Source organism: Phallusia mammillata, chromosome 4, assembly GCF_965637545.1.
Source record: "Phallusia mammillata chromosome 4, kaPhaMamm4.hap1.1, whole genome shotgun sequence".
Classification (NCBI taxonomy): domain Eukaryota; kingdom Metazoa; phylum Chordata; class Ascidiacea; order Phlebobranchia; family Ascidiidae; genus Phallusia; species Phallusia mammillata.
In genome coordinates, this window is record NC_137255.1 from 3015823 (window position 1) to 3029054 (window position 13232).

The window sequence follows — 13232 nt, forward strand, 5'->3', positions numbered from 1 at the left end:
CAAAAGGAGTATTTCATTTTGCCGTTTTTTTATGAATTTAAAAAAATATTATTACTTGTTTACTTAAATAGATTCAACCAACACCCCAAATTTTAATAAAGTGTGCCAAATTTTCATTTTTACCTTCGGTTTTGGAAGCTTGAAGTGCCAGGACAGTCAACAAAATTAAACTTATGAAACAATTTATAGTCATCGTACTCTTTAACTTAAATATACTTTACACTGCACAAGATATTTTGCAATTTAACGTAAAATACATCGCACTAAAAACCACACCTCACTAGACAAAACCACCGACTGTTAATAAGCTAAACCTAGACTAGTAAACAACTGCTTGTCATTCCAAACTGACTGACTGACTGTCAGGAATAACAAAGGAACATTGTTATGCATTGTTGTAAGTTACTTCTAGAGCTTTTCCATTATGATTAATAAGTAATACGTTTGAACAAACATAACTGATGATTTAGTTCACTTGTGACACATTATTGATACGCAAGTAGTGTGTGACACATTATTAACAGGATAAGGTGCCATGAGAGATTCGAAAACATGTTTTCAGTTCGTATGACGCAATTTGATTTGCTCAAATCAATGCAGTTGCTGTTACGCGAAAAAGGTACAAAGAGTACATATGTTCAACTTTTGAGACTGAAATGCTTTAAAAACGTGTTGTAAAATAGTTATTTATTCTATGCGGATTCTCTTAAACATTTCGTAAATTTTATAACATTTTTTGGAGCACTGTCCCTTTCTCTGGTGAATATTATCGAAATAACAACTGAATCAGACAGAAAATGAATTGTTTGTGTTTCGAAGAAAACTTATGAGGAATTCATTTGAACAAAAGAGGGCAAAAAGCATAACGTTTGTTTAATTAAACTAAATTGTGTACGATATGGAAATCACATCCAAAGCACGTCGCAACAGCATAGGAACACAGGTTAACATTGCCTAAAAACAACAACAAAAATTTGCAACAAAGTAAAAGTCGTTCTTTTTGTGAAACAAAATGAGGATTTTATGCTGTCTGCAGATGAGGTATGCGGTTTTGTTACTAGTACGATAGGTGAATTGGTTGTGTTTTTACTGCCTGTTGACGAAATAGAATTCAAAGTTGTAGTTTGTGTTGTGGAAGTTGTCGTTGTTGATGATATGTTGCCTAAAAATAGTGTTAAACTTTAGGAAGATAGTATAGAAAATTAACATTAACCAGCAAATTAATATCATATCCGAACTGAGTTTCTGCTAGTATTGGATACCCTTAATTTAGGTCATAATTTATCACCATATTGAGTATACATCTGCATGTTAACTTTTAACTTACCACCTTCGTTACACTGATCCTCGTCACAGCAGTAAACACAAATTTGATTTGGCAATTCATGGTTGCACGTCAAACTGTTTTGTGCTTCCTGGCCCAAGCAAGCTTGTGTTGATTTACAGCCTTTTGTAATCAGGGAAAATTCACCCAATACACGAATTTCGATGAAGCACTTCTCCTAAAAACAAAAAGATGTGGAATGCTGAAATACCTGACCAGCAAATAAGTGTTGTGTTTAGGCATTTGTATTTATACCTTGCCTCCGGGTTGACAGGTTTCTATTTGAGTGCATTCATCGTGACTTGAGGCCCCAATACATTTGTGACATTGCAAGGCTGTGCACAAAAAGGATAAACAGCATGGAGGCATTTTTGACATTATACAGTGGTTTATTTATACACTGAATAACGTTGGGTCTATGTTAAAACGTGTGCAAGGCATGTAGTAACAGTTACGTTGGGTCAATAAGATATTTCGGTTTACCAAAACAATGAATTTTTTGATTTATCAATACTATTTACTTGTGAACTATGTCAGTCAAAAACAAAAAAATGTACAAAAGCATACTTTGCGAATAGGAATGCGAAAAAAGAGGTTAACTAACAAATACAAGATTCAATTTACGTTTTCGATTGCACTTATCCTCGCCACAACAATAAGCACAAACTTGATTTGGAGACGGGCATGCGAGCGTTTTTTGCACAATGTGCGCGAAAATGTGCAAGCGTAAATGTGCGCACATTTTCCGAAAATGTGCAGGTGCCAAAATGTGCAGGTTAAAATGTGCGCACATTTTCCGAAAATGTGCAGGTGCCAAAATGTGCAGGTCAAAATGTGCAGGTGCCAAAATGTGCAGGTTAAAATGTGCGCACATTTTCCGAAAATGTGCAGGTGCCAAAATGTGCAAGTCAAAATGTGCAGGTGCCAAAATGTGCAGGTTAAAATGTGCAGTTGCCAAAATGTGCAAGTCAAAATGTGCAGAGGACAAAATATGCAAGGTAAAGTTTGCAGAGGCCAAAATGTGCAATCGCCTAAATGAAGGATTGATATTTAACGTCAAGCTATGTAAAATGTTACTGGACAAATATTAATGTTTTATTAGTTTAATAATTATAATTTGTGGGAAAATGTTTGTACAAACTGAGGAGGAAATAGAGGTTTTGACAGAAAATTGGAAAAAATGCAAATTGTGTTTGTCTGATGTACAAGAGTTTGACATTGTCCAACATGTGACCAAATGCCACATGAAAAGGGCAGTCTCTTGTACTTTTGGTGATGTATCAGGTAAGCAGTTTAGAGTATTTTTATGACATTCTTGTAACTACTTTCAATTTTTATCAAGGATTTGTTCTTCAATGCAATCTATTGTGCAAAGGAGATTTTAAAGAACATGCACATTTTCACTGCCCAAAATGTAAGAAATATTTTTCACGGGGCTATACCTTACGAAGACATTTAAATGGTAAAATCATTTATATACTACGTTTCATTTCCTTTGCTTGTTTTACCCAATGATTTATAGAACTTCATAATCAGCTAAAGACACCAACAATTTCAACCAAAGAAGGATTGGATGACAGTGATGAGAACATCTGTTAGTTTAAGTTTGTGTGCTGTTTAAATAAAAAAGATATTAGTATAATTCTATAAAATATGTTTAGTTGTTAAACAGCACAAATGTAAATCCTGCGGAGAGAGTTTTTTTGATTTGAAACAGCTACAGAGTCACTTTGCAAGCAGACACCAATTGCAAGCAACATTACCTTCAACATGTGTAGATCGAAAAAATTAAATTTTTATGGTAGCTTGTAGAAAATCTGGTTTGTTGGCACCCATTCATGTTCAAAGTCACAAGTTAAAGCAAGTTCAAAGGTGTGGTAATATGGACTGCAACAAAATAATGATGTCTGGAAGTTTAGAAAATCCTGCTGCAGAGTGCCTACATTTGAAGTCAGTTGGCAGAGCTGAAATAGCTGAAAATGTGGAACTAGAGGCAATATATTTGCAAGAGTTAGTGACAATGAATCTAATAAATGAAGACAGTGTGCCCAAATATTTAGAGATTCAGAAAGAAAGTGTTCTAAAGGATTGCCCGCTGGTAGTGCATGCAAACTTTGCAAAGTTTGGTACAAGTCCTAGAACGCAGTATTATTCTGTATTTTCTGGAGTAAAAGATTATTACTCACCATTTGAAAGGGTTAGAGTAAGTTTTGACACAGAAGAAGGTTATTGGTCATGTAAATGTCCACTTTCCGGAGAAAGTAATACATGCAAGCATGAGGTTCTAGTAAAGTGGTATTGTTGCCAAACAAACAAAGCCATATTAACAAGCAAAACAAGGTATTTCATTGGACATTTGATTTTTTTATGTGCCTGTATATAATATTTTGTGCAGAAATTGTGTCCTAACCCAACATGACAAGGACCTGATGCAATATTTTTTGAAAAGCAAACTGATACCAGAAAGTTTACCAAGTGAACTGCTGAAGGACCACCCTCCACCATCAAAGTTTATTCCTTCAGAAAGTAATTGTCCACATGGCCATTCTGATATTAAGACTGACTGCATAGTACAAGCAACTGTTTTTGGCTTTGGAAAAGTGTGGAAGGGTAAACCTATTGAAGTGACTGTCATTTGCGAATTTACTAACATTTAAACATTCAGGTATAAAAGTTGAGTCTAAAGTTTGCAACCAATGCAACATTACAATTCGTTTTCAAGAGTATTTGACTGGATTCCACAACTACAATAATCACACACTATTGTCATTGGGACTGTGCAGCTATTTGCTGCGTGCAGTGCAGGTAAATTATAAAGCAACTTAAAAAAAAACTTTTTATTTCAACACACAACATAAACAACTGTTTTGCAGAATCATGTTGGCGTTGAAACTGCTTTAAAAATGATTTTTTTCGGTGATATATCCACTACTATGCCTATTGATAGAATTAGAAATGCCTTTTATCATTTTTGTGCTTTAAGTGACCGTAAATATGGATTTTCTTGTGTTATTTGTGGTCCTGAACCGAAAGTTGTTGTTGGAGATGGCAACTGGAAAAATACCTGCCAAGTTCCAAGTGAGATTATTAGGTATATGTTTTTCAAAACACATGTTAACATATTATTGCACAGTTGAGAGCTTTAAAAAGAAAGAGGTTTACAAGGACACTGTTGACATAGAAGACCAATGGTTGCAGTATACTATGGAAATAATTGGACGTGGTTTTTTCGGTTGGCTTTTAAATCAACAAAACTGGTTGAATAACTGTTATTAAAAACCATGTTTTTAGGAACAAAACAAAACCCTTGGGCCTGTGCTATTGGCTATGACACCATTGCTCCTTGGATGGGCATGGCGACACGAGCAAATACATATCTTCCAAACACGGAGTTTAAAAAGGTTGCTATATTGAACACTAACAAAGTTAAACCAAACAAAGGTATGGTTGGAGTCTCTCAAGAGGAAATTCTGGAGGCATTACACTCTAAAGATTCAGTGAGTACTGCTTTCTTAAAACTTCTAAACGTTTGTTACAGCTTCTATCTTACAGACTGCATCAAAAAAGCTGAAACAAATTTGCATGACTTTGGGCATTGACAGTAGTGGTGGTGTGGAAGATCTCATAAACAGATTAAATGAGCTCATTTTATTCAAAGAAATTTATCCAAAAATGTTTCAACATTTAAAAAAATGTGGCGGTAAGTTTTTGTTTAAATGGAGTGATTTGTGATGTTAAGTAAAATGTTATTTACAGGCTATTTGTTTTGTCCAAAATATTGTAGATGCATACATGCCATATGGATCATGTTGTATATAACCTAATAATATTTTTAAGTTTTTTTAACAATTGGTATGAACATTTTGATGGGGGTTGTTTTCCCAACTAAAAACAGACAGTTTTGTTATTTGTCTGAAAAAGGGAGATTTTTAATGATGTTTAAACAAGTTTTTTTGCAGGTGGTATTGTACATTTTCGTTGTATTCATGGAATTGCTGTATATCTAAAGTTTACTTTACGTCAGGAAAGTGCAAGGGACTATGTAGATAGCATTTTGGCATTTAGGTCACAACCAAATGTTGTTATTACTGACATTGCAGCACAGGTATGTCAGTAATTACAAAATTTGTAAACACTAAATGCAGTTTTTTACAGATTGCTCATCATGGCGAAAATAGAAAACCAGATTTGTTTTCACCCAATAAAGGCATGCTGTATAATTGGACAAAGGAAAATGTGCAACTGGCAGAAAAAGGAAACCTAAAACCAGTAGAGTTGGACCTTGAACAAAACTCCACCAGCTACTACAGTCTTAATGATAAGTTTCACCACAAAACCAAAAAACGCTGTGCTGAAAAAGCATTTAGAGACCTTAGTCTATGCTCAAACTTGTTTGTGAACAGCAGTATAGCTGAGCAATCTAATGCTATTATGAAGAAGGAAAGGTGGTGTACAGTATTATTTTTAAATGTGGTGTACAGAGTTGAGCATTGTGCAGCAAATGATGCTAAAAAAAACTTATTAGGCCTTCTTTTGGATCAATGGGTGTCACCAACTTCATGTTCATGTCGCGTCTGAGTATGGACCTTCATAATCATCAAGTGAACAAAGCCAACTTTAGAAGAGCCAAACGAGATTTTGGGCATGTGGCTGGTGCTTTGCAAAGTGCAACCCCTGCAAGTATGTAGCAAGTTATCCCAAATTTGTTAACTCTTATCAAATAACTCTTATCACAGAAAGGCCCATGGTCACCACAAAAAAGGAAGACATAACCAGCATAGTTCAACTAGATTTAACAGACACAGACCATAACACTAAATTGGAAGAAATGTTTGAACTTCAACCCCAAACAGATGAGGATAAAACAAAAAAGGCTTCATTGAAGCCTAATGTTGCTGTGGTAGAAGCCAATGAAAACAAAAACATTTCTTACCAAGAAAGCAATGAAATATCAGCACAAGTGGGTTTATCAATAAAGAAAAATAATTTTATAAGTGTCAATACATATTGTACAGGTTTCACAACTGTGGCAAACAAAACCCCACAACATGATTGTTTCCAAATTGAACACAGGTGAATTTTGCATTTTAAGCCATGCATCGTTTTGTACATTGGCTCCAGATAACTGGCTTGATTCATCAGTAAGTTCGCCAGTTTTTGATTTGTTATTTTTAAAAGAAGCAATATCAAGCAATATGTGTAATATCATCTAGGTCATACAGTACAGTTTAAAGCAAATTGCAGCAGGTGCAGACAAACAAACATTTGTCATCGACAGTTTTATTGTAAACTGTATTGTCGACAACAAAAAGATTTTACATCGTCATCAAATGAGAAAGGTGTAGTTCGTTAGAAAACAATGTAATGCAAATCTGATTAACACCATCGTTATGATTTTAGGTCAATTTTTCCGATTACAACACCCTTATTGGAGCATATCACAAAAATGGAAATCATTGGAATCTTTTTGTAGGAGTTTTTTGTTTTTGTTTAAAACAGGGCTTTTTGACCTGGGCAGTATTGCACACATAGGAGTAAAATTTGGTGGACAAAATAAATCTAGCATACTTACATTGGTTGTTTTGTATTCTTTGAAAATAGTCTGTAAGTAGGCTATGTAATAAAACAACTAAGAACCTTGTGTAATCTCTGAAAACCTAACTGTTCCCTGCATCACATATTCAAATACAGTTTATTTTACTAGATTGTCAATATACATTACGAAACTGTATATCTGGTTGATCCCTTTGGCTCAAGTCCAACCTGTGATGTGGTAAAAAGATTTAGGTAGGAAAAAATTACTATTTGAATCAGTTGTTTTGTTTAAAGTAAAGAAAGAAATTTTCATGACAATATATCAGCTTTACCAGAATAAATTGCATGCTTGGACAATGTGTCAAATGTGTTGTGAACTTTTAATTTCCAGGCAATATTTGAGTTTGAGAGCAAATACAAAGGATTCTTATCTCAGCGACATAAAGTGGAAACATGGAGAAATTCAGCATCCACAACAAACTGATTCTCATAGTTGTGGAGTTTTTGTGTTACAGGTATAAGTATGTTTTGGAATATTTTCTTGCGGGAAAGCAAGTATCTTAGCTATGCGTCAAAACCTATAGATTGCAGAGTGCCTTGCAAAAGAATTTAAAGAAACTCTGGACTTTGATGCATCCTGTTCTGAAATAAGAAAAATGAGGAATTTTTTTGCAAACCGCATTTTGTGCTGTTCAGGTGTGGCTATTTTGTCTATTATGTGAGCAAACTAGCAGTTTTTGAAGTATAGTTTTTATGTAATCGTATTTTGCAATGTAAAGTATTTTGTTGGAACCTTTTTTTTGTAGATAATCTTGATGAAATTTGCAGTTCTTGTGGTGGTGGTGCAGTCTCATTTAGGCATTCGGTAACTATAAAATTTAAATTTATAGCCTACATCAACAAAGTTAATTTTTTGTTTACTATTGTTGCCAGATTAGCTGCGTTAAGTGTAACAGATGTTACCACTTACGTTGCATTGGCATGGTTGAGCAAAAGCCACCACCCACCGAAGAAGAGGAATGGGAGTGTCCGGTTTGTGTTGGGTATAATCTATAATCACCGCACATACATCTTAAGTTCATTTTTTAAGTTAATGTCTGTATTGTTTTCTATTGCCAAATAGTGCTGTCTTTTAACTGTGTCTTTTTATGCTGACGTTCGTTCTTTTATGTTTTTTTATTTGGTTTGTTATTGTTTAGTGCAAAACAAACACAATCAAACATTGAATATTCGTTGAAATCATTCAGATGCCGCATGCCAGTAAAAAATACTCAAACACAAACTTGTGGTTTATTTAGGAGCTATGTAGTTTAATACATTCAGATACCACATGCCAGTAAAAAATACTCAAACACAAACTTGTGGTTTATTTAGGAGCTATTTAGTTTTTAATATTGAAGAAACAATTTATTTTTAACTTGTACTGTCAGCAAAGTTTCGTTTGTATAAGAAGAACAAAAAACTTGCACATTTTGCCCTGCACATTTTGGCACCTGCACATTTTGACCTGCACATTTTGGCACCTGCACATTTTCGGAAAATGTGCACACATTTTGACCTGCACATTTTGGCACCTGCACATTTTCGAAAAATGTGCGCACATTTTAACCTGCACATTTTTGCGCACATTGTGCAAATATTCGCCGTAAGCCCTGTTGTTGATTTGGCAATTCATTGTTGCATGTCAAACTGTTTTGTGCTTCCTGGCCCAAGCAAGCTTGTGTTGATTTACAACCTTTTGTAATCAGGGAAAATTCAACCAATACACGAATTTCGGTCAAACAAATTTCCTGAAGACATCAAAATGGAATTAAGTCAAGAAAAACTTAAGAAAAGTCAAGTTAAAAATCTTAAAAAACTAATACCGACAAATTTTTTGAATTACAGGGTTAAAGTGACTACTAGCTGTAGGGTTAAAATTTACAATTGTGTTGGGATGAAAACATTTGTTGTTATACCTTGCCCCCAGGTTGGCAAGTTTCTACTTGATTGCATTCTTCATGACTCGAGGCCGCCAAGCACTTGTGGCATTCAAGAGCTGTACAATTAAGTAGATATAAAATAGCATTATACTTTTGTTTTACCAGCACTAAATGTTATCGCTTGTTACCTTTCATCAAAGCGCTGCGGTTATATTGATTTTTACTCAAGTTTGTCTACATCTTGCGAAAGTATGTACTATTTATTGTTGTCACTTAATTAACTAAACCTTTTCAATGTTTTTTTTTTCAAAATCAATTCATAAACTTGAAATCCTTATACATGTGCAATCAAAATGATGTAACTTACGTCTTCGATTGCAAAGATCTCCTTCACAGCAATAAACACAAATTTGATTTGACAATTCATTTTTGCATGTCAAACTGTTTCGTGCTTCTTGGCTCAAGCAAACTTGTGTGGATTTACAGCCTTTTGTGATCTGGGTGTACTCACCCAAAACACGGAGTTCGGTCCAGCACCTTTCCTAATTAAATTGTACCACATTGAAACAAATGGTTTCAATACAATACACCTAGAGACATGCGATACACTTTACTCAACTACACTCTTACAGAAATGCTACTACCAAAAGGACATAATCTAACAGGCACAGTAGCAAAAAACGCTAGAAAGCAGCCAATCAACATGCTAGCTGTTGCTGAAGGAAAACTAATTACAATTTTTTAGCACAGTGCAGTAAATCATTCAACGACTAATTTTACCTCATTGCCACATGTTTCTGTTTGTAAACATTCATCGTGATTGGGCGAGCTTAAGCAATGATAACATTCGAGTGCTAGTAAAATAGGTTACATAAAACACATTTTAAGACTAATGGCATTACAGTGATATGATACTTACCTTTAACGCTTATAAAAGCGTCCAACACGAAAAGCAAACAAAATACCGGCTGTTTAAATCCGATTGCTGTCATTACCTGTTTTTTGAGTAGGCCCAACTGCAAATGAACTTTAAGAATCCTTAGTTCTACATTCAGTAACTAGTCTCAAGATACCTTATGAATTAAACTAAAGCAACTCAAAAGTCGTGATTTCAGCTGTGTATTATCGAACGCCCTGATTGTTAGAACAATACAACGCTTTGTGTTATGCATTGTTTATGATAATTAATTGATACAATCAAATACATGCAATAAGAAACCGACTGTTATACAAAGGTACTTGCAACACAGGTTGATGATATCATGTAAGGGTTTACAAAACAGTATGAATCATAATACATTTAATTACAAAACGTACACGACGAAATATATGAAGTGACATGCGTAAAAGATGTATGCAAAACACTTTTTGCGGCTGAAAATCGGCGTTTTGACCAAAAACAAAAAACGTTTGGCTGACCGCAAAACATATTTGTGTGTGTTTGGTAATGATTTTTTACTGTTTAGTAGAAAGCATTTGTGAAATAAGTAGAATTATGACATCATCCCGAGCGACTTTGCATGACGAAATGTTTGAGACCTAAAAATGCAAAAAAGAATGGTTATTTTAAACTTGAAAAACAGCGAAAATGCAAAAAAAGTCACAAAAAAGGCATTAAAGAGAATTTTACCAAAAAAGTTACAAAAGTTTTCTACCTGCGATGGCGGATTGAAATCCAGCATTATAATCACAACTGACTTCATTGATAACATAATTTTTTCGAGTGTCAGAAAAACGTCCAGTTTTGTCCGGACCTCCGACAAGCGCTCCGTACAATACATGGGGGTTGGGTCTGGAGCTCGAAAAATCGGCCCATGTACAGATTCTGTGCCGCCCTGGACGCCATGTTGGGCAAGAACTGAAATGACAAGATAAAAACAGCAAGTCATTGACAAAGCTAAGTAACCTGTATTATAATATTGTATATTATTGTGTGTATTGGATGATTAACAGAGATATAGACGTGGACCCGGAAACAACGACAGCCAAAAGTTTTTTTTTACAATTTTCATACCAAAGAAACAAACGTTTTTAAACCAATCTTTGAATTTATACGAGCCATGACATATATATGCCATATTTTTGCCAGAAACAATTTTCTGTTCCAGCAACTTCTTGTTTGTAGAAAATACTTGTGCATCTCACGACAGCTCAGGTCTAGGTTTACTTTTACTTGTAGAAGAGATTTGACTGTAATTTAGTCAAATAAAATAAGGACGCAAGTCAAAAACAAGGACATTTCTAAGAAATAAGGGCTAAAACTTTTTCTAAGACATTACCCTTAAAAATAACGAAAAATCTTAGAAATAAGGACGGTATAGCAACCCCAAGAAAAAAACAATAATATTTACCTTGCTTTGTGGTGTACGTGTGTTGGTGGGTTTGTTCCGAAGCCTACAACGTAACTTCTCTTGTTATCTCCGTCGCCAAGAAGACAGTAAATCTGCTGGCGGGCAAAATTCACCCACTTGGTGGCGCCCCTGCTCCGTGTTGTGGCTGCCGTTGCCAGGGCAATAAACGCCGCATTTGCTGTGTAAAAATTTGAATAAATAATTCGATAAAACAGTTTGTGCTGATTATGTCATGGTCAGTGTTTTCTTTCATCTGTGGGCTTAAGTAATTACAAATTGTTCGCATATTTTCAGAACACAAACAAATATGTCATACATATAAACAAGCAACTAAATTAGTCTTGTTGTGTGGCCGCAGTTTGCACATCAACAGTTGCCTACTGTGGTCCTTGTAGTGTGCTTTGGGAGCTCGTGCGTATGCCCAGACACATGCAAATCTGTATTGCACATAAACAAGTGTATGGCTACAGTGTGCATATCTATTATCGCTCACAGTGTCCCCATGTGCATTTAGCAACAGGGCTTACGGCAAGAATTTGCACAATGTGCGCCAAAATGTGCAGGTCGAAATGTGCGCACATTTTTCGAAAATGTGCAGGTGCCAAAATGTGCAGGTTAAAATGTGCGCACATTTTTCGAAAATGTGCAGGTGCCAAAATGTGCAGGTCAAAATGTGCAGGTGCCAAAATGTGCAGGTTAAAATATGCGCACATTTTTCGAAAATGTGCAGGTGCCAAAATGTGCAGGTCAAAATGTGCAGGTGCCAAAATGTGCAGGTCAAAATGTGCAGGTGCCAAAATGTGCAGGTAAAAATGTGCAGGTGCCAAAATGTGCAGGTCAAAATGTGCAGGTGCCAAAATGTGCAGGTCAAAATGTGCAGGTAAAAATGTGCAGGTGCCAAAATGTGCAGGTCAAAATGTGTAGGTTAAAATGTGCAGGTCAAAATGTGCAGGTCAAAATGTGCAGGTGCCAAAATTTCTCCCTTTCATACTAAAAAAGTCTTTCTGTCCCTTTCACACAAACAATTTTTTGTCCCAATTACATAATTATTATATATCTTTCCCTGCATTTTTATTTTAAATAGTGTTCTGTGCAAATCAATTAACTTATATAGGTATGTTATTTTTCTTGTTAAATGCAGTGGATTAAGTTTTTTAACTGAACAGAATATGACCCTTCAGGGCAAAAATAACTGAAAATACAATGTGGTTTCAAACAAATGCAGTGGTAAATAACTGATGCCTATATAAATGGTGAGAACTTATACTTTTGCATTGCACATCCATCATTTTTTTCATGACATCTCAGTATTATCCTTTTCTAAACCCGTTTTGTTACCATTGTACATATTTTTTACCAAAAATATAATACAGAATGCCCACAGCGGTCTCAAAAAAATATTTTCCCTATCCTAATATTCTTTCTGGCTGTTTCAGTCTCTTTATCTCTCTAATTGTTCACGCCAGATTTAGTTTGTTTATTTATTTGCAATCCCACATGAAACATACACCTTTTTCGTTCATAATGGCAATCATCTAGTTTCTGTATATTAGTCAGGAAACAATTACAAATTTTGCAAAAGCATCTAATGATATTTTGGTGTATTATGATATTCCTACAGTAGGTCTTTTTAGCCATCTGGTCCACACAATAGCAAGTCAGAAGCAATAACATGAATGTTTTAGCAAACTTAAAATTAGGGCATCACATCAAGTATTTGTGTGGGTTTCAAAACTAACCTAATTAAATACCCATATACCAAGTTATGTCATGTAAATGAGCCTCAAACAAATAAAAAATGTCAAACATTAAGTTGGGCAACTGTGTGGTTGTCCTTTTCTTTTTGAATGTTGTCATTTGAGTTTCTTCCAAAGACACATATATAGTCCTTTTGTCAATTGTGCAGTATAACCCAAAGGATGGAAAACTTTCTAATAATTCATTTGTTTCATTGAATAAAAATCACTGGACAGCTGGGTCTTTGACTTGGTTTTGAGTTTAATAACAGTATACTCATATGGTAGTCCAGCAACTTCTAGAATTTCACATATGTCTTTTTTGGAAACTCTGTGAGGATCAGTGTAACTTTTGCAATGCAGT

The 13232-nt window shown here is 35.0% G+C and overlaps 3 protein-coding genes across 12 annotated transcripts in view; 1 reads left to right on the plus strand and 2 right to left on the minus strand.

Moving 5' to 3' along the window:
- Positions 1–861: 861 nt before the first annotated feature.
- On the minus strand, positions 862–1707 carry LOC145225434 (uncharacterized). Its single transcript, XM_080092138.1, has 3 exons — positions 1580–1707; positions 1328–1502; positions 862–1162 (listed from the first exon to the last, which is right to left on the minus strand). The coding sequence occupies exons 1-3, from the start codon at positions 1700–1702 to the stop codon at positions 945–947; spliced, it is 516 nt and encodes a 171-aa protein (XP_079948264.1). The 5' UTR covers positions 1703–1707; the 3' UTR covers positions 862–944.
- Positions 1708–1984: 277 nt separating this feature from the next.
- LOC145225432 (uncharacterized) lies at positions 1985–8217 on the plus strand. Of its 10 annotated transcripts, none has more exons than XM_080092126.1 (21): positions 1987–2608; positions 2667–2786; positions 2847–3664; positions 3720–3934; positions 3990–4129; positions 4198–4402; positions 4458–4556; positions 4616–4821; positions 4877–5024; positions 5284–5429; positions 5480–5769; positions 5850–6004; positions 6061–6284; positions 6340–6465; positions 6538–6663; positions 6725–6793; positions 7029–7111; positions 7251–7374; positions 7444–7555; positions 7666–7724; positions 7793–7979. In XM_080092126.1, the coding sequence occupies exons 3-21, from the start codon at positions 3123–3125 to the stop codon at positions 7913–7915; spliced, it is 3192 nt and encodes a 1063-aa protein (XP_079948252.1). In that variant the 5' UTR covers positions 1987–2608; positions 2667–2786; positions 2847–3122; the 3' UTR covers positions 7916–7979. The 10 variants fall into 10 exon arrangements, with proteins under 10 accessions (XP_079948257.1, XP_079948262.1, XP_079948258.1 ...); XM_080092128.1 differs by having other exon boundaries at positions 4616–4765; positions 4863–5024; XM_080092133.1 differs by having other exon boundaries at positions 2847–2918.
- A 1667-nt stretch (positions 8218–9884) lies between these two features.
- LOC145225433 (uncharacterized) overlaps positions 9885–13232 on the minus strand; it is a 12996-nt gene continuing 9648 nt past the window's right edge. The window contains exons 12-14 of the mRNA XM_080092137.1: positions 11133–11310; positions 10437–10639; positions 9885–10320 (exon numbers count right to left, since the gene is read on the minus strand). Of these exons, the coding sequence (XP_079948263.1) occupies positions 10283–10320; positions 10437–10639; positions 11133–11310 (419 nt within the window). The 3' untranslated portion in view covers positions 9885–10282. The remainder of the gene's footprint in view (positions 10321–10436; positions 10640–11132; positions 11311–13232) is intronic.